At 41.3% G+C, this 21801-nt stretch overlaps 1 protein-coding gene across 5 annotated transcripts in view; it reads left to right on the top strand.

The window, feature by feature from the left end:
• IMPDH1 (inosine monophosphate dehydrogenase 1) overlaps positions 1-21801 on the top strand; it is a 303033-nt gene that overhangs the window by 152081 nt on the left and 129151 nt on the right. For all 5 annotated transcript variants that reach the window (XM_029615228.1, XM_029615232.1, XM_029615229.1 and 2 more), the window contains exon 8: positions 15098-15297. In XM_029615228.1, coding sequence (XP_029471088.1) covers positions 15098-15297 — 200 coding nt within the window. The remainder of the gene's footprint in view (positions 1-15097; positions 15298-21801) is intronic.

Here is a 21801-nt window from a genome sequence, read left to right as displayed (position 1 = left end):
TAGGAGGTCGACTGTACCATTTTCTACAACCTTGGTTGCAGATCACCTCAGATCAGTGGGTGCTAACAATTATCGCACAGGGTTACCACCTCAACTTCATAACTCTTCCGGCAGACTCCCCGCCTCTTCAAGCGTGGAGTCTATCCACCCATTTGGCTCAATTACAACAGGAAGTATCCCTTCTTCTGCAATCAAATGCTATAGAACCCGTTCCTCCCTCTCAACGAGGCAAGGGATTCTATTCCAGATACTTCCTAATACCAAAGAAATCAGGGGGACTACGTCCCATTTTGGACCTTCGAGCCCTCAACAAATACCTTCAAAAAGAGAAGTTCAAAATGGTAACCCTAGGCGCGCTGCTCCCTCTGCTACAAAGAGGGGATTGGCTGTGCTCTCGACCTCAAGGACGCTTATACCCACATTGCGATCACACGATCCCATCGCAAATATCTGCGGTTTCTAGTAGGCCACGACCATTATCAATACCGTGTCCTCCCTTTCGGTCTAGCTTCTGCCCCACGAGTCTTTACCAAATGTCTCGTAGTGGTAGCAGCATTCCTAAGGAAGGAAGGTGTCCACGTCTACCCATACCTGGACGATTGGCTAATCAGGGCCTCCACCCAACAGATAGCTCAATCCTCCCTAAAATTGACTATTCAAACACTCCTTTCCTTAGGGTTTCTCGTCAATTACGAGAAATCTTGCTTAGTCCCGTCTCAAACCTTATCCTTCATTGGGGCAGACTTGGACACCTTACAGGCAAAGGCTTACCTTCCTCTTCAGAGGGTCCACACCCTAATGTCCCTGGCTCGCCAGCTCCAGTCTCAGAACACTGCCACGGCTCGCCAGTTCCTCATTCTCCTAGGGCACATGGCATCCTCGGTTCAAGTCACTCCCATGACCCGACTAGCCATGAGAGTAACACAATGGACTCTACGACACCAATGGATTCAAGCTTTTCAGCCTCTGTCCTCCATAGTCACAGTCACACAAGCGCTGCGCCTATCCTTAACCTGGTGGACGACTCAGGTCAACCTCCTTCAGGGCTTACCCTTTCTTCCACCGGATCCGCAAGTAATCCTAACCACCGACGCTTCTCACATCGGTTGGGGAGCCCATGTGGACGACTTTCAAACCCAAGGGTTATGGTCCAAAGAGGAAGCCGAACACCAGATCAATTTCCTGGAACTTCGAGCAATCCGCTATGCGCTCCGCACTTTCAAAGATCATCTCTTTCATCAGATAATCTTAATCCAGACGGACAACCAAGTGGCCATGTGGTACATAAACAAGCAGGGAGGCACAGGCTCCTTCCTTCTGTGTCAGGAAGCTGCGCACATCTGGGCGGAAGCCCTCTCCCACTCCATGTACCTCAGGGCCACTTACCTGCCGGGAGTAGACAATGTATTGGCAGACCAGCTGAGCCGTGTCTTCCAACCACACGAGTGGTCACTCGATCCTCTGTTAGCGACCTCTCTGTTTCACAAGTGGGGTTCTCCCCGCATAGACCTCTTTGCGTCCCCTCAGAACCACAAAGTGGACGATTACTGCTCTCTCATTCGGAGCCAGCACTCTCGGCCGAGGGATGCATTCTCCCTCAAGTGGACAACCGGTCTGCTCTATGCATTCCCTCCACTCCCTCTTGTGTCAAAGACTCTCGTGAAGCTACGCCAGGACGGAGGAACCATGATCCTGATAGCACCTTACTGGCCACGCCAAGTATGGTTTCCAATACTCCAGGATCTCTCCATCCGCAGGCACATTCCTCTGGGAAAGGACCCGCATCTGCTCACTCAAAACGACGGATGCCTCCTCCATCCCAACCTCCAAGCCTTGTCCCTGACGGCATGGATGTTGAAAGGTTAGTCCTTCAGCCTTTCAACCTTTCAGATTCCGTTTCTCGGGTCCTGATAGCTTCACGAAAGCCTTCCACAAGAAAGTCTTACTCATACAAATGGAAAAGGTACACATCATGGTGCACTTCTCAGTCTCTTGATCCCCTTTCCTGTCCAATCTCCAAATTCTTGGACTATTTATGGCATCTCTCTGAATCAGGTCTTAAAACCTCTTTTTTATTTATTTATTTATTTAACAACTTTTAATATACCGACGTTCGTGAGGCACATCACGCCGGTTTACAAGTAACTCAGTTAAAGGAGGAAATTACAATGAACAGGGGGCCGGGGGATGGGAGCAGGCCAGAAAGGGGGGGGGGGGGGGTAAGGGAGACAGGAAGAAGAGAGGGAAAGATAGGTAGCATGAGTGAGAGTATAAAAAACAACCGTTAACATAAGAAATAAAAGGAACTTATTTACAGAAAAAGGAATATTTACATTAGTGACAATTAGCATAGGATTGATTATATCGGACTAAATTGAACAATTTTGTAAAATTGTAGGAAGATAAAAGGGGAAGGGCGTGCATGTCAGTGCGGTAGCCGCCTTCCATAAGGGTATTGGGGGTAATCCTATTTCAGTACAACCCCTAGTAACACGCTTTCTTAAGGGCTTGCTCCATCTAAAGCCGCCCTTGCGTCCTCCAGCCCCATCCTGGGACCTTAACCTGGTTCTTGGTCGTCTTATGAAACCTCCTTTCGAACCTCTGCACTCCTGTGACTTTAAATATCTCACTTGGAAAGTGTTATTCCTTTTAGCTATTACTTCAGCTCGCAGGGTTAGTGAATTACAGGCCCTAGTTACTTATCCGCCTTACACTAAGCTCCTGCAGGACCGGGCGGTACTCCGCACTCACCCTAAATTTTTACCTAAGGTAGTTTCTGAGTTTCATATCAATCAATCCATCATACTACCTATCTTTTTTCCCAGGCCCCACTCCAACTCTGGAGAGCAGACCCTGCATACCCTAGACTGTAAACGAGCTCTAGCTTTTTACCTAGACCGTACAGTTTCCCACAGGAAGAGCACTCAATTATTCGTCTCTTTCCATCCTAATAAGTTGGGACAACCTGTGGGTAAGCAGGCTCTTTCTTCCTGGTTGGCGGACTGCATTTCTTTTTGCTATGAGCAAGCTGGCATTCCTTTTCAAGACCGTGTTAAAGCACACTCTGTGAGGGCCATGGCGACGTCAGTGGCACACCTTCGATCGGTGCCGCTTCCTGACATCTGCAAAGCTGCAACCTGGAGTTCTCTCCATACCTTTGCAGCCCATTATTGTTTGGACAAGGCTGGAAGACAGGACTCCATCTTCGGCCAGTCTGTCTTGCGTAACCTTTTTCCAACCTGATGTACCAACACCCTTCCACCTACCCGGTAGGGTGCGGATGCCCTTTCCCAACTTTCTCCTCCGTTGTTGTGCCTGCTGCACACCGTTGGGTACATTTGGTGCAAGTCGGGACATCCTCAGCTCGGTACTCACCCATTTGTGAGGACAACCATCCTGCTTGTCCTGTGAGAAAGCAAATGTTGCTTACCTGATGTAACAGGTGTTCTCACAGGACAGCAGGATGTTAGTCCTCACGAAACCCGCCCGCCTCCCCACGGTGTTGGGTTCGTTTTATTTTTACTTTCTAGGCACTGCCTGTAGCTTTGAAAATCAGACTGAAGGGAGACCCCTGCTGGCTGCAGGGTCAGTGCCTTGCTGGGCATGCCCAGTAGGGGCCAGTCAAAGTTCTGTTTAAACTTTGACAGAAGTTTTCCGTGGTGGGCTCCATCCTCGATGTCACCCATTTGTGAGGACTAACATCCTGCTGTCCTGTGAGAACACCTGTTACATCAGGTAAGCAACATTTGCTTTCTCAGAAAACTACTATTGAATACCATTTCACATTGCATCTTTATCATACTCTTGTTCAGATAATAAGGTCTTAACTCTCGTCCTAAAAGACAAGGCTTTGCTCAGTTCTCATGTGTTCTTAGTACTTTTATTTAACACTCATTTTAGAATACTTTACTTTTAACTTTTATCTCTATTTTAACAGCTAATGTGTTTTTGTAATTTCTGATCTTTTAATTATTTTAGCTGTTAATCTTTATTTTATGATTAACTTCATTGCTTTTTATTTTATTGAAATGTTAACCACTGTGAAGGCTATGCTGAGACAACAGTATATGAATGGTGATAAACCTTAATTCATCTAGTAACAGGTTCCGTAATAGTGGACCAGCACCTGAGCATAACCTTCCATGGGTTTCACATAAGTGAGCCACATACATAGATGGGACATCCAGCGTTGAAATTCTGATCTAAAATTCTGCATTTTGTCCTCAGGCCATAACATCTTTTCAATCAAAGCTCATCTAGCACCATTTCAGTGTATCACCAGCAGATGGAAGGGCTTCCAACTTCTTTCCACCCCTTGTACCAATATTAATGAAAGTCTGTGGCATTCCAAGCCTCTGGTTAATAAACATAGAGTGCTTTGGGACCTTATTGTAGTTCTGGCTCAACTAATAAAGCCTCCTTTCAATTTCTTGAGTTGGTGTACTTGAAGTTTTTCACCTGGAAATGTTTCTTGTGGCCATAACTTAGACACAATGAGTATGTAAACTACAAACTCTGGTTTCTTATTCACCATATGTTTTACATTTTTTCATTACAAGGTGATTCTATGAACTCACCTGAAGTCCCTTCCAAAAGTATCTGTGTTTCACATATATCAAGCTATTGTGCTTCCTATGTTTTTCCAAGACATGTCTCTGTCTTTATTGCATACTTAGTGCTTTTAGATGTAGACAATTAATAAGTGATGTAAAATAAAAACATACATAAAATTCTAAATGAAAAAACATATGAAAATACATATGATCATAGCACAACATACCATAAAATGCATCATATATAACATCGTAACAAACCAAGTTAAGTTAATTACATAAATAGAGGCTGTCAAACTAAAACAAATGATGTGGTTGATGCAAACCCCTCACAACAGCAACATATGCTTAGATGAGAGAGATACATGCAATGTGTAAATATAACAATTATATCAAATATAATTAATTACAAAAACTTACATTGGTGCAAAAATATACAATGTTCAAAAAATGTAAAACATACTTGTATCTTGTAATATATACAACAAGAAAAGGTTTTAGACATATATCATATATAAAACTGAGTTTTTTAATCATACTCGTACATCCGTGTACACATTAATCCACATCCATCCAGCCCAATTTAAAACTGTCAAGAGAAGCAAATTGAAGTAAAACAAGAAATTGATGCTTTGAAATTGGAATCGGGAGAAATGAAAAGATATTGTCAATTTGGTAAAAGATAATTTATATCTATTAAGAAAATTGGAAAATATGGAAAATAACCAAAGAAATAAAAACTTAAGAAGAATAAATTTTCCTAAGAAACTAACAGTCACACCAAATGAGATGTGGTCAAAATATGCCTTGGAGGTTTTAAAAATATCACAGGCTACACTACCCCCTCTGTCAAAGATTTACTATCTTCCTTCTAAGAAAAAGATTCCTATAGAAGGTGGAGATATGCAGCAGTTGTCATCATTAAATATATCTCAGATCTTAGAAACATCTACTGAAAAAGTGATTCAAACAGCTACACTTATAATAACCTTCTTACTAGATTCAGACCGAGATTGGGTTCTCAAAATGTATTTCAGGAATCAGCGGCAATTATTTCTTGGTATGAATGTTCAAATATTTCCGGACTTGGCTAAAGACACTCAATTAAGGAGGAAGAAAATTCTTGAATTAAAGTCTAGAGTATTAGTCTGGAGCGTTATTTTTCCTTAAGTTTCCCTGTAAATGTGTTATAAAATTTAAAGACTTGACTTATACTTTTTTCCAACCCGATCAGTTAAGTAAATTCCTTTCTGAAAAATTGCCTAATGAAATGGTTGCCAGCTCTAGTCCAGAACATGTAACCTAATATGTGTTTCTGTTCTTTAGAAATGTTACCACTCCTTCTATAGCAGCTTTCATAAAATGGAATAGTCCGTTTTGTTATATCCTAATTTAAAGACGTCTCTTGAGTAGGGTCTCCCATCACAAATTGAGGGCTATGGTTATTATGATATATTGTTTAAATGATTGAGTATTACCTATGGTTAAACATTGTTTTCCTTTCAAATTTATAAGTTTGTATCTTTGAAAATCTTTAATAAATAGAAAAAAAAAAACCTGTCATCTTACTCTACATTATTCAAATCACTGAAGTTGTGCTCAGTGAAGCCTTAATAGAAAACCCACAAATGTCACTGTGGCTTTTCCAATTGGCAAAAGCCTTAAAAATTCGAAACCACAGGTATCACTCTGGCTTGACCATCTCAAAACAAGATCACAAGTGTGCTCATAGCAAAACCCGAGACAGGACCCTCGTTTTGCCCGTGCTTGGCTTCTTCAGGGATAAAGAAATTATCAAAAATGACGTGTTATCTTACACTGATCGATAAACTATTGATATTAATAAGTATCACCTGTGTAATCTTAATATAATAAGCATGGATACCTATTTCAACAGCAGATCATACACTCAAATATCAAGACAGACAGTTTTGAAAGGATACACAATCGTAACCAAAATATTTTATTTAGATTTAGATTCCGCTTTTCGCACTTTTTTCAGGTACTGTAGGTATTTCCCTATCCCCAGAAGGCTTACAGTCTAATTTTGTAAAAATCAGGAATGCACCTAAAAAATTCAACAAATCAATCATGTAAAGCCAAAAATTCACAAAAACAAAAAACCAACAAAAACTCAGAGCATTCTGCCCACACTTACTGGCAAGAAAAACGTTTCAACTGCAAATCCATTAAAAAATGGCAACTAGCCCACTTTGCCCGGGCCATTACGATAGATACTCAATTGACATTGGGAGCTTCTGATTTTGAAAAAATATGTAAGAAAGCAGATGCCTCACAACAGACATTATCTGTACTATATCAGTTATTATTGCCAGGTGTCGAGCTTTCTTCTTCATTTCAGAAAGCATGGAAAACAGATCTTCATCTAGATTGGTCCCCTCGGGACTGGAAAAGGGTATTTCAAAGAATAGGACGAGGTTATATCGCCTCCTCCCTGATAGAAAATTCTTATAAACTATTGTGCCATTGGTATATGTACCTTCAACTTTTACACAAATTCAGACCATGTTTCTCAGAACTGTGTTGGCGGGCCTGTGGGATGACCGGCTCTTTTTTTCACGTGGTGGGACTGTCCTGTTGTACAGGTGCTATGGCTGGGGGACATGATTCCAGGTCTGACTACGATTACACCGGGGCAAGCCTTATTAGGTTTCAGTATCTCGGGAATTTCTGAGGACCATACTAAACTTGCTCACTATATTCTGACAGCTACTCGATGTGAAATAGCAAAAGTATGGAAATCCCCGGGGGTACCAACAAAAGCAAGCGTACAACTTAAGGTTGACAAAATACATTTATTGTCAAAAATAACAGCTTATCAACATAAATGCATTCCCAAATTCGAGAAGATATGGCAAGTTTACATGACATGGAAATTAGCACAAGACTTTGTATCACCATCCTTAGCGACTGATTGACTTGAAGTTTTCTTTAGCCGCCATTTTAGACACCAAGGGTAAAGGATTGCCGCCTAACGACAGTTTTCGCAGGTACACTTCTTCGAGCTATTACCTGATCCCATTTCATTACATATGTATAGGGGGGGAGGGTGGGGGATAGAAAATGACCTCAGGAATATAAGAGGAGTGAATCCCTACTTTGCCTCTTGATACAGATATGTTGGGGATAGACGTTATTTCATTACAGTTTGATGTATTCTAATTTTGTGTCTGTACCATTTTCTGATGTGTATTTGTACCCCCATGTTGTAGGGGATTCTCTGTTTACAGTGATACGGTTAATAAAAATCTAAATTAAAAAAAAAAAAATGGCAGATACCGACGTGACTGATGCCCTTGCCCTTAGATTTTAAAGGGATCTTGGACCAATAAGAAAACAGCTTTCTGATGCATATACCGTATTTTTTGCTCCATAAGACTCACTTTTTTCTCCCCAAAAGTGGGGGGAAAATGCCTGTGCGTCTTATGGAGCGAATATATATTAAAAAAAAAAACAAACCCCAAAAAACTACAACCAATGGTGTTTTTTTTGTCCCCATTGCAACCCTTTAAATTTAGTTAACTACCTCCCCCCCCCCCCCCCCCAAGACTTTCCAGATGTCCCTGGTGGTCCAGTGGCGGTCCAGAGTGATCTCCTGCACTTTGGCCGTCGGCTGCCAGTATTCAAAATGGCACCGATAGCCTTTGCCCTTACTATATCACAGGGGCTACCGGTGCCATTGGTCGGCCCTTGTCACATGGTAGGAGCAATGGACGGCTGGCGCCATCTATTGCTCCTACCATGTGACAGGCTGTCCATTGCTCCTACCATGTGACAAGGGCCGACCAATGGCACCGGTAGCCCCTGTGACATAGTAAGGGCAAAGGCTATCGGCGTCATTTTGAATACTGGCAGCCGACAGCCCAAGTGCAGGAGATTGCTCTGGACCACCAGAGACATTTGGCAAGTCTTGGGGGGGGGGGGGGGGGGTCGGGAGGGTGGGGAGGTTTAGTTAATTAAATTTAAAGGGTTGGGATGGGGACAAAAAAAACATTTTATGCCCTACCCTAACTTGCTCCATAAGATGCACAGATGCCCGGGAACGCTCTGTTCCCTGGCGTTTTTGGTTTTTTTTTTTACATTTTTCCCACTCTGAATCCTGGGTGCGTCTTATGGTCAGGTGCATCTTATGGAGCGAAAAATACGGTAAACACAACTAACCAATCCAATTAATAACCTACATAAACGCGGCCCACTCAATGTCCTTATTAAGGCCGTATGGAGTCATAGTTCACCAAGTAAAAATAAAATGTTCACATCTACGTTTGTGTGAAACATCACCCCCTCTTGTGAACTGCAATTGTTTAATGACAGAAAACTTTGTCATCAATAGTATGAGAGCAGACAACCAGTGGGAAACAAGAGGGGCATTTTCTTTTGCATTATGGACACTGCTTTCATGTTCAATTGTTTGTCCAATATAAATATATGGGCAAGGACAGACAATAGCATAAAATGACGTTATTAGAAGATGTAAATGATCCTGGAATGACATAAAGATCAGGTAACTTAATATGAACAAACTCTTGAATACACACACATCGCACTATTCAACTCCACTAAACTACAAATATATCTAGTCTACTGCCCCCCTCGATCACTAGACCACAACTGCTCACCATTAATTGAATTTTTTATGACCAAAATCACGCTAATCAAACCTATTATCATCTTAGGTGATTTTAACATCCACATGGACACAATCCCCCACACATCAACATGCCAAACACTCATTGATGCACTCTCAATGTTGTGACTAAAACAAATCAACACCCTAACACACAAAGCTGGACACACCATAGACCTCATCTTCATCAACACTGAAACATAGTTGACCTATGACACAAACATAACCAAAATCCCCTGGTCAGATCACCACCTGATTCAATCCAACATGACTTCCAACTTCACCATTGCAACAACCCAAAACACCCCAATGATGACATACTTGTCCCCCTTTCAACATAGAAACCCTCAAAGAAAAACTACAAATTGAATTATCAAATATAGATCTATCCAACTCCGAAAATGCCACAAAATCATGACTCAACATAACCAAAACCGTTGCCGACAACATAAACCCCATTATCACAAAGACAATTAAAAATCCACAACATCAGAACCAATGGTACAATGACATTAGATGTGCCAAGCGGCAGCTCCGGAAAAAAGAAAAGGCATGGCTTCAGAACAAATCAACAGCACTGCTAACTGACTGTCGAAACTCCCTATCTCACTACAAAATTCTCATTAACACACAAATAATTCTTCTAAAAAAAAAAAAAAGTTCCAACACAACCCAAGAATGCTATTCTCTATAGTACAAAACCTCACCTAAACCTCAAACAACCAGAAAACACCATGCATCAAAAACGGAAGCAATGAGTTTTCCAAATTCTTCAATAAGAAAATAATAAATCTAATCAACAATAATCTCAACAATAACATCCAAAACATCAAGATGAATAAAAAAGAAATTCCAAAATGGTCTAACTTTGACCCAGCCTCCTTCCTGGAAATCCAAACACTCATCAGAAAAATGAACATAAGAAATTGCCATGCTGGGTCAGACCAAGGCTCCATCAAGCCCAGCATTCTGTTTCCAGCCAATCACCCACTCGACTGAATTCCTATATCAACTCTCAAAACAATTGAAACCACCATAACAAAAACACTCAGATCATGAACCTCTCTTACAGAAGGAAACTACCCCAATTCTCTCAAATCAGCAGTAATTAAGCCTATCCTAAAAAAGAACAATCTTGACCCAAACAACTCACTAAACTACTGCCCTATATCAAACCTACCACTCATATCCAAGAACATTGAAAAGGTCATTCACTCTCAGCTCACCGACCATCTAGAGAAGAACAATATCTTATACCCGACCCAATTTGGCTTCAGGAAAAACCACAACACTGAAACATTACTACTTTCACTGAATGACATCGGGCCCAGAGGCTTCGACAATGGGCAAAAATATCTACTCATCCTATTAGACATATCAGCAGCAATTGACACGGTAAACCACAATATACTCATGAACTGTCTCATAGAAATAGGACTATCTGACATAACCCTACGATGGTTCTCATCATACCTATCCAACAGAAGCTACCAAGTGTCAATCAACAACACCTTATCCAAAAAAATTAACCTAAACACTGGAGTGCCCCAAGGTTCCGCCCTATCCACAACACTCTTCAACATATACCTACTGCCAATATGCCATCTCCTAAATGAACTTGGCGTGACCCACTTCCTCTATGCCGGCGACATACAAATAAGAACATAAGAACATGCTATTCTGGGTCAGACCAAGGGTCCATCAAGCCTAGCATCCTGTTTCCAACAGTGGCCAATCCAGGCCATAAGAACCTGGCAAGTACCCAAAAACTATTCTATTCCATGTTACCGTTGCTAGTAATAGCAGTGGCTATTTTTTAAGCCAACTTAATAGCAGGTAATGGACTTCTCCTCCAAGAACTTATCCAATCCTTTTTTAAACACAGCTATACTAACTGCACTTAACCACATCCTCTGGCAACAATTCACAATTCACTGGAAGAAGCTTACAAGAAAACAGCCACGTACCTATCCACAATCAAACTGCTAACCTGCATGAAACTCATAATAAACATCGAAAAAACCGAAATAATCATGGAACGGAAACCCAGCCCCTCACCACCACCTCCCCTCATGCTCGAGAATCAAAAAGCACCAATCTCCCCTGTCACACATACACGCGCAACCTAGGAGTAATCATCGATGACAAACTATCCCTCAAGAACCACATCACAACCAAAATTAAGGAGGGATATCAAACTATTAACCCTAAGATGTCTAAAACCATTTCTAACCACAGAGGATTTCAGAACTGTACTTCAACTGCTAATTTTCTCCAACATTGACTATTGCAACTCCGTACTACTTGGACTACCATTTTACAGCATCAGACCACTCCATATCCTGCAAATCACAGCGGCTAGAATCCTAACAGGCACAAAAAAACGAGAACATATAACACCCATCCTTATATCCCTACACTGGCTACCAATAAAATACCGAATAGAATACAAGACCCTGACCATCACACGCAAACTAATATATAAAGATCCAACAAACTGGTCAGCCACAAACATCATTCCTCACATGCCTCAATGAAACCCACGATCAAACAAGGGCCTCCTGACTATTCTCTCTGTCCATACAGCACAACTCACAACAACCTGAGAGAGCATTCTCCCTCGCCAGTCCCAAAATATGGACACACTTCAACTGAACTAAGAATGCAACCCAACTTAAAAAAACATTCAAAAAAGATTTGAAAACTTGGCTGTTCATCAAAGTTTACAAAGACACCCAAGGTCACCCAACAACCCCCTCGCAACAGACCTCACAACTGGACATTAACATACTCAGCTCCCAAAGACAGCATAACACCGTGAACACTTAACATCGCCAGCTGAGAACATTACTGTTCCCACTGATAATTAACTGCCATCTTATTGCTACCTGGCTCTGTACCTTTACTTTCAACCTGAACTAATCTGTTCCTTAAACTTCTTCCTTTCTTTACTGAAAAAATAGGTCTCTCCACAAAATGAGATGAGGGCAATACCTCCCAATGTTGTAAAATACGTTTCACTTCAGTTGTATGAGCAGAGAATGGGAGCATACAAATCAACCAAAAAATCGATTCCTTATGGTTTTTAATGAGTAAATGAGCAGTAGATGAACATATGTGACGATATTGCAAAACTTGACTGCTCGGTATGTTCTCTTTGACTCTGGGATGGAAGCTATGAAAATGAAGAAGCGTATTCCTATCAGACTTGTGGAATACAGAGGTAGAAATTTCAGAATTGTTCTTATGCATTATAACATCCAAAAAAGATAGTTGGGTGTTATGATGTTGGAACGATCTGCAAATTCAGATCTAAATTATTGATCCAATTTTGAAAATATTTTAAACTCAATGCCACCTGACCATATTAAAAAATACATCGAAATGTCTCCAATATCTAATGGATTGAAAAAAATGCGAAGAATAGATTAACTTTTCTTCAAAAGCAGAAACATACAATCCTGCTACTGAAGGTGCTAAAGGGGATCCCATTGGGAATCCTTTAATTTGATGGTGGTAAAATGAATTGAAAACAAAATAACTACACGTAAGGACAATAGTGGCCAGTTAAAAAAAAAAATGGTATAGGACCTTCTCAAAGGTATCTCCAGAGATTCCAATGCTGAAAAAATATCTAAAGCTTCCCCCTGTGGGATATTTGTATCCAAGGAAGCTATATCAGCAGAAACCAAAATAGACTCGTGCTGACGGACATAAGAAGAACCTTAACTACAAGAGGTTGTTATAAATCATCCACAAACTTAGCAATTGTTTCAAAGATGGACCCAATCTCAGATACTATAGTCGTCCAGGTGGATTTTAGGTACAGAGTAAAAATACGGTATAAATGGAAACGATTCAAACTAAAAACAAATTCCTTGTCAGATGTGATTATGGTCGTCCCGTAAAGCTACACCCAACATCTGTTTGTAAAGAGACTGTAGGATTGTGTTTTAAAATTTGATAAGCATCTTGATTACTCAGTTAATCAAGAGATTCCTGAGTGTACTGATGCTTATTGAGGACAACTACTGCTTCACCTATATCGGCAGGGCGTATGACAATAGATCTGTCTTCACGTAAAATCTTAATAGCTGCAAACTCATCTTTAGTTAAATTAAATTTAACAAGCTCGAGGAACATTAGGCACCCAAGAGAATGGTTTGTACATTAAAGGTTGTGATACTAAAGTGCGATCTTGTGTACCAAAAAAATCCTTAAGTCCAATTCTACGAAAAAACTTTAATTCCACACGTGTTGCAAAAGCATCACAATGAAATAAACTAGGGTGATAGATACTAATTATAGTTATTAAGCCCTTATTCCAACATATGTGCAAATGAAGAGGTATATACTATAATTCAAAGGCCTGTCTAAACAAGAATGTTTTAAACAAGGTCTTAAACATCTTAGAACATTCCATTAATTACATGGTTTCTGGAAAAGAACTTCAAAGCTCAAGTTCAGCACTTGAAAAGGAGCATTCTCATGTTTCCCCAAGATGCGCATGTTTCATGGAAAGAACATCTAGTTAGGTCTCTCTAGGCTTGATGAAGAGTCTGTGTTGGGTTACAGATGCATAACAGGGTATTTGCACAAAGGAAAATGAGCTTTTCTCTCCTTGGACCATAAATGAACTCTAGTGCATTACCTAAAGAGTACTCATTCTCACTGTCAAGCTTACAAAATATGTGTCCTTTGATTCTGATATATTGGGAAGGGCACTTACCTAAAGAACTCTGTCCAGTTGGCCAGTGGATTGCATAGCACATGTGCTGGCTGGCTTCTAGATTACTCTGTCAAGGTTCATCAAGTGAGAGCCAGTGGCTCATCTTAGGGCCACTTCTGTCAAAGACATTTTGCAAAGCTGCTACTTAGTCATCTGTGCATACCCTCACCGTCCTCTATTGTCTAGCCAGCATGTCCCATGGTGACACTAACTTTGAACAAGCAGCGCTGCATGACCTGTTTACCCAGTAGTTCACTCTCCACTTGGTGGAGCTGTATTGTCTTAGTAAGTGCTTCTGCTGTATAACAGTCTGCTTGGGACTTTCCATGGGTAATGGCTAATTCATGCGTGCTTGTTAACAGAGAAAACATGTGAATTAGCAATTTTTATCATTCTCTTCCAGAGAATGGAAGAGAATGAGGGGCTCACAAGGCAATATGCATGCATGGTAATTCCTGTATATGCTCAGTAAAGTGTTTTTTGTGTTTGTTTTTTTTACTGAGCTCATAGGCTGGATTCACATCTGTGCTGTTGGATGCCATCACCCACATGTAATAGCTAGTTCATCCTACTGTCTGTGGAGAACCTTGTTTACAAATAAGCAAACTTTCTATTCTGCGCTTCCTAATTGACTGGCATTTAGGGTGTTAATACTTAGGCTGGTTCCTGTTTTATGGATTTAACTGTTTAGCATATTTCTTTGAAATTACAATAATTAAACTGAAAAAAAATCCCAACTTCTAAACAAATGTTATAGCAATAATCCCTTCTGCACAGGGACATAAACTACCAATACAGGTCCTGTCCACTTGAGATTATTGTACAGATATGTATTGCTTTGGTTGCTAGTGGGTGAGAAGGATGCTTTATGTTTATCCACTTTGATAAGTAAATGAAAGCAATCTTGTGACACCAGTGAGTGGGAGTGGAAAATATGGACACAAACTTATGACCTCTGAATAGAAGTCTAATAGTGAGGCGCTCTGTTTTAGTTGAGGGAAATACTTATAGGAATGAAGTTTGTCTGAATAGCAGCATCCATGCTAATACTATTTCTTGTAGACCACCTGACACAACATGGATACCACAGATGCATACATTTTTCTAAGAATCTGGTGGCAGGAACATGAATTCTTTTACATGTCTCTACTCTCTCATCTTTCACAGGAAAACTGCCAATCGTGAATGACAGTGATGAACTGGTTGCGATCATTGCCCGGACAGACCTAAAGAAGAATCGAGACTATCCGCTGGCTTCCAAGGATTCAAGGAAACAACTGCTGTGTGGAGCTGCTGTCGGGACCCGGGAGGATGACAAGTATAGGCTGGACCTGCTCATGCAGGCTGGCGTGGATGTAGTGGTGCTGGTGGGTAATGCAGAGCAGTATGTTCACCTCACGTTTTCCCCCAATTACCCTAAGGAATGTTGTCCAGGCAGCTAAGTGGTTGATGAAACATCCTAAGTACTGCCTTTCCAACTGCCATCAAAAGCTGCCATCTCATCTGTTGCCTCCCTACATTGCCTTTAAACACGATCATAACCCTGTGGTGGTGTTTCTCCCATCTTGTGGCTGATTTGTATGAGTTGTGTCCGATACATTTAATTTCCACTTTTTTGGTTTTGTTTCAAAGTTTCTTGGTTATTGATTGTAGTGCTAACATTAGATGCTAAAAACTCCTTCATAGCTGATATGCTGTCTTCAGAAAAGCTTCAGTTTTTAGGTAGTGATGTCAACATTTCCGTAATGAACTATAAAACAAATATTTATTTTTTTACTTTCTATTTTTAAAGTCATGTTCTCCATGAACAAGTGAAACAAATTCAGCCATCATAAGGTGCCGACAGGGAATGTGTTTTCTCAGAGCTTAGAAAACCCTAGAAGTCTTTCTGAGCATGCGAGTGTTCCTGTATAGCCACCACTGTGCGAATAGTCTGTCATTTTTCTTCTGCCAAAGCAAAAGAGTTTAGTTTTTTTGCTTTCTCACTAGCTACCATTGTGACTTTTTACTTTTTTTTTTTCAAAAACTTCACTAATTTGTTTTTCTTTTATATTTTCTTTGTTTTTCTTTTATTTAAGCATTTTAAAAACTGTCGTTCCAAAAGCTCACAACAGTTTTTACATTATCAGCATTCATATTCATGGACAACAATCACAAACTGTGGGTCAGCATTCATATTCTGGTTAACACCATAGCAAATACATAATCTAGTTCATATACATACATTATCTGCGATATCGTAATAGCAACTATATAATCTAGCTCATATTCATATATTTTTAGGTCAACACAGTAGTAGTACATACCAATTCTGATTCTGCTAACATTGCACTGTAAACCGGAGTGATTTGTAGTCTCTATAAGAACCTCGGTATATAAAAATTAAAAATAAAAATAAAATAAACATCAATTATTACTTGTTCTCTCCAATGCTATTTCTGGTATTGACGTTGGAAATCGGTATAATGGTATTTTACGTTAAATCGTATGTATTTCTAAAGAGCCAAGTTTTCAGTTCTCGCTTGAAACTTTTTTTGTTAACTGTTGTAAAGACTCTGAAAGTGTCTTGGGGCCCGCTATGGAAAACATTTGGTCTCTTATTTGTGTTAGGTGTGTGTTCCGAATAGAAGACACTATTAGAAGTCCTTTGTTTTCTGATCTTAGGGCTCTTTCTGTTGTATATTGTTGAAGTGTCACTCCTAATAAGCATGGGTTAATGTTGTTGATATTGAAAATTAGTTAATATTTTATAGTGAATTCTGGACTGTAAAGGAAGCCAGTGCAGTGCTATCAGCAAGGGGGTGATGTGTTCAAATTTCCTTGTCACCAGTAATAGTCTAGCAGAGGCATTTTGAAGTAGCTGTAGTGGTTGGCCTAGTAGTAGGGAGTTGCAGTAGTCCAAGTTTGAGAATATTAGTGTTTGTAGGACAGTGCGAAAGTCCTGTGTTAGCAGTGGTTTTAGGCGATGTAATATTTTCAGCTTGGAGTATCATGTTTTGATTACCGTAATTTGCGTATGTGCTTTTTCATAGTTAAGTTTTCATCTATCTGAATTCCAAGGTCTCGTACTTGTTCAGAAGGAGTAATATTAATAAATCCTAGGTCTAGGGTAGGTGGTTTGATTATCGTGTTCTCCTTAACCACACAATTTCAGATTTTTTTGAGTTTAGTTAGTTTCAGTTGAGCAAGTTTTTGTTGTATGGCATTCGTGTGTGTTGACAGACACAGTTTTTCAACTGTTTTGTCAAAAGGGATGTAGAATTGTATGTTTTCTGCATATAGGAAGAAGTTGATACCTAGATTTGCTAGTAGTGCACATATGGGTAGCAAATAGATGTTAAATAGTATGGCCGAGAGTGCTGAACCTTGAGGGACACCTGTATTGATTGGTAAGGTGTCAGAAATTTGATTACCCAGCTTGACTTGGAATGTCATATCTTTTAGGAAGGAAGAGAACCATTTGTTAACATTTCCATCTATTCCAGTTTGTCTCAGCTGATGGCATAGCAGAGTATTGTCAACTGTGTCAAATGCTGCTGTTAGATCAATTAGTAACAAGATAAATGATTTGTTGTCAGACTCTTGAATACCGGGTTGGTTAAGGAAATGAGTATGTTTCTGTTCAGTGTTTGTTTTTTTTTTTCTGAATCCGAATTTGTTTGGGTATAGTGTATTGTTTTCTAGGTGGTTCTCTAGCTGTGATAGCATTGCCTTTTCTAGGACTTTAGCAATGAAAGGCAAGTTGGATGTTGGTTGGTAATTGTCCCAATCATGGATTCTGCTAGTTTTATTTTTTAGGATTGGTTTAATCATGGCTTGTTTTGCCTTACCAGGGACTAATCTCTCAGCAAGTGGTTTATTATGGTTGTAAATATCGGAGTTGTTATGCTTTTTATTGGTTTCAGAGTACTTGGGGGATAGGGGCCAGTGGGAGGGTGGCAGGCTTCATTTTTGTGATGGTTTGGTTTATTTCAAATTTAGATAGTGGGTCAAATGAGCTCCATTTTGCCTGTCCAAGATTTTCATTAGACTCTTTTAAGCAGGTGGGGAATTGTGATTTTAGAGTATTGATTTTGTTTAACAGCGAGGGGGCATATTTGTTGCATGAGTTTTCTAAAAACTCGTAGTTTGAAGAGGAGGAAGATGGGTCTTTGTTTTTTTTTACTGTTTCAAAGAGTAGTTTAGAGTTAAATATTACTCCATGAAGCTGTTTTGCATAGTATTCTTTTTTTGCTTTATTTGTTCACAGTAATTTGTTAAAAGGGATTTATTTTTCTAGGGATTCTGTGGATTGGTATTTCCGCCATTGCTTTTCAGATTTTCTCAGGGTATGTTTAGTTATACCAAAGTTTCTTTTGTTTAGTTGTGTTGTCTTCATTTTTGAAATTTTTTTTTCTGGATTGGGCATAGGGTATCGGCTATTTCATTGATAATTGTATCCCATGAGTCAAAAGATGAAGTGGCATTATCGTGCTCTAGCTCATTTATTTTATTTTTTACTGTTTCTTTGAGTATTTTCGGTTCAACCTTTTTTCTGTATATGAAAGATTGATTATTATGAGAGTTTTTGTTGTGTGTTGAGAAGTTATTTCTGCTTTTATTAGCTGATGATCAGACCATGGTAATATGAGTCTTCCAAAAAAAAATTTTCCTCGTATTCTCCTTTCTCTCTACACAATGTCTGAGAAATCTGCATTGTCCAGTAAGAAGTCTTTACACTATGTACCCAATTTGGGCACAAGATGGTTAGCCTTGACCTACAAAAAATCTGCCTCTATCTAGGGCCTGAGCATATGCAGCATATGGCATAATGTCCCTGCTAGCTATGGCTTTTAGGGAACTGAAAATACCAGTAGTTCTTCCCATCGAGCAAGGAAAGAAACTTCAGAGTAGAATATATTTATCATATTTTTCTCACAGGACAAGCAGGATGGTAGTCATCACATATGGTTGACATCACAGGTTAGAGCCCAATCACGGAACACTTTTGTCAAAGTTTCTAGAACTTTGACTGGCCCCTATTGGGCATGCCCAGCATGGCACCAACCCTGCAGCCAGCAGGGGTCCCCCTTCAGTCTTCTTTTTTCCACACAGCAGTAGCCACGCGGTTAAGGAGCTCCACAGAGATTCCTGACAGGAATCTTTCTCATGGAATTACTACAACTTTTCTTACCCCACAGGGGTCCCTCCAATTTTTTCAAGCCGTGGTTCTCCAGTAAGTTTTCTACCGGTTTTCGGTCGATTCCAGTCAAGTTTGGCCCTCGCGGCCTACTGGCCGTCGACCGTACCGCAGCTCAAATTCTTCATGGCCATGGCGTCGGGGTTCCGTCTGTGCCCGGACTGCAGTCGCACCATGTCCATAACAGACCTTCATAAGGTCTGTGTAATGTGTCTCAGATGTGAGCCCGATGTGCTCTAATGACACCAAAATGTCGCAAGGCCAGAATGGAGAAGATGGAACTTCTCTTCTGTGCTCAAACCCCGATGCCGTCTATTGCATCGACGTCGTCAGAACCGGCACTGTCAACCTTCCGGCATTGACGACTTCTCAGCCTTCAACACCTCTACTCCTCCTCAGGACCGAAGGGATTGTAGAGAGAAACATTGCCACGACATTGGAAGTAGCGGATCATCGACCTCGCCATCGTCCGAGCTGCTGTCGAAGAAACTCCGTTCAGAAAAGGCATCAACCTTTTCGGTGACCAGGGCAACCTTTTCGGTCACCAAGGCAACCCTCACCCGAAAGTGGATTGAGAGCCGCGACTCCACCTTTAACGGTGGTCCCTCCAGCTATGCCTCTGCCTCCTTCTTCTGTTCCGGAGCTGGGGCTGCTTGCTCCAGGTCTCCGAGAAGAACTGGACTGGCTGGTTCAGGAGGCCATCGACAAGGCGATGCATAGACTCCAAGTTCCTTCGGCACCGGTACCGATCGTGGAACAGACCACTGACCCGATTCGGCAGCGTTGGCACTACTGCTCTCGAGTATGGAAGCGCTCATTGCCGCTTTTCCCCCGATGGATCCCGGGACCACCCCTCTCCGCTTCTTACCTTGTCATCGGGAGGAGAAACACCATTCCGCATTCCTCCATCGGGAGTCATGCTGATGCGTCCGGCGCCACAGATCCATTCACCGGTGCCTTCGATGCCTGCACCGGTGCCTCCAATTATTCCTTCGGAGCCTAGACCAGGACCTTAAGGGATTCCACTGTCCTATCCCCCTCGGGCTCCTAGAGGGACAGGTGCTGATCCCTATGATACCTGGACTGATGATTCTTTACCAGATACCGATGACTTGCTTTCACCACCTTCTCCTACTGAAAGCAGAAAGCATTCTCCTCCAGAGGACCTTTCCTTCATAACTTTTGTGAAGGAGATGTCTGAATTGGTTCCCTTCCAATTACAGACCGAACAAGATGACCAGCATCAAATGATGGAGCTGTTGCAATTCCTGGATGCCCCAAGGAAATAACCTCCATCCCTATTCACCAAGTTCTTCTGGATCTCCTCAAAAAGAACTGGGAACACCCTGGCTCTGTTGCTCCAGTCAACAGGAAGGCTGACACCACTTATTTGGTACAGTCAGCCCCAGGTTTTCAAAAACCTCAATTGGATCACCAATCTGTGGTTGTAGAATCTGCCCAAAAGAAGGCAAAGAGATCAAAAACCCACACTTCCTTTTCCCCAGGCAAGGAGCAAAAATTTCTGATGTCATTGGTTGCCATGTCTTCTAGGGCTCAATGCTCATCTCCTGAATCTCCTCTTATCGGCTCTATATGACTCAATACAACAGGGTCTTATTTAAGCAGTTACAAGACTTGACAGACTCCCTGCCTCAGCAATTTCAAGATCAGCTTCAAACCCTAGTAAACAAGGGTTTTGAGGCAGGCAAGCATGAGATAAGATCATCTTACGATATCTTTGACACTGCTACCAGGGTATCTGCAGCTGCTATCTTGGCAAGAAGATGGGCCTGGCTCAAATCTTTGGACCTTCCCCCTGAAGTGCAAGACAGATTATCTGACCTGCCCTGTGTAGGAGACAATCTGTTCGGCGAACAGATCCAACGAACGATGGCGGAACTCAAGGACCATCGTGAGACCCTGAGACAGCTCTCTCTGATGCCTTCTGAGTACTCCTCAAACAGCCTTTCCGAAAAGGCACTAAGAAATCCTTCTTCCGTCCGAAGAAATCCTACCCGCCACCGGCTAGAACTCTCTCCACGAGACCATTTCAAAAAACCCAGTCTCGTCAGATACGAAAATAAAAGCCGCAAGCAGCTCCTCAGCCGGGCCTTGCTTCCGGTTTTTGACTCCTGCATAGAGAGCAGCAGCCAGCTTCCACTGCCTCACATACCAGTGGTAGGTCGATTGTGCCATTTCAACATGTGGCAGTCAATCACCTCAGACCAGTGGGTCCTAGCGATAATCGCTCAAGGTTCTCATCTCAACTTTCTCTCCATCCCACCGGACTCCCCATCTCTACTGATGTGGAGAACATCCAATCACTCCATCCTTCTGGAACAGGAGGTATCCCTCCTTCTCCAGTCCAAGGCAATAGAACCAGTACCCTACTCTCAGCACGGCCTAGGGTTCTATTCCTGGTACTTCCTAATCCCCAAAAACTCAGGAGGCATTTGTCCAATTCTGGATCTATGTGCCCTCAAGTACCTCCATCGAGAAAAGTTCAAAATGGTAACCTTGGGTTCTCTTCTTCCTCTGCTCTCTAGACCTCCAGGACACATACACTCATATTGCGATAACTCCATCTCATCGCAAATACCTGATATTTCTGGTAGGCCCCAAGCACTATCAGTACAGAGTGCTTCCATTCGGCCTCACTTCTACACCACGAATCTTGACAAAATGTCTCATA

This window comes from Rhinatrema bivittatum, chromosome 9 (assembly GCF_901001135.1).
Source record: "Rhinatrema bivittatum chromosome 9, aRhiBiv1.1, whole genome shotgun sequence".
NCBI lineage: Eukaryota > Metazoa > Chordata > Amphibia > Gymnophiona > Rhinatrematidae > Rhinatrema > Rhinatrema bivittatum.
This window is presented reverse-complemented; position numbering and strand designations above follow the sequence as displayed.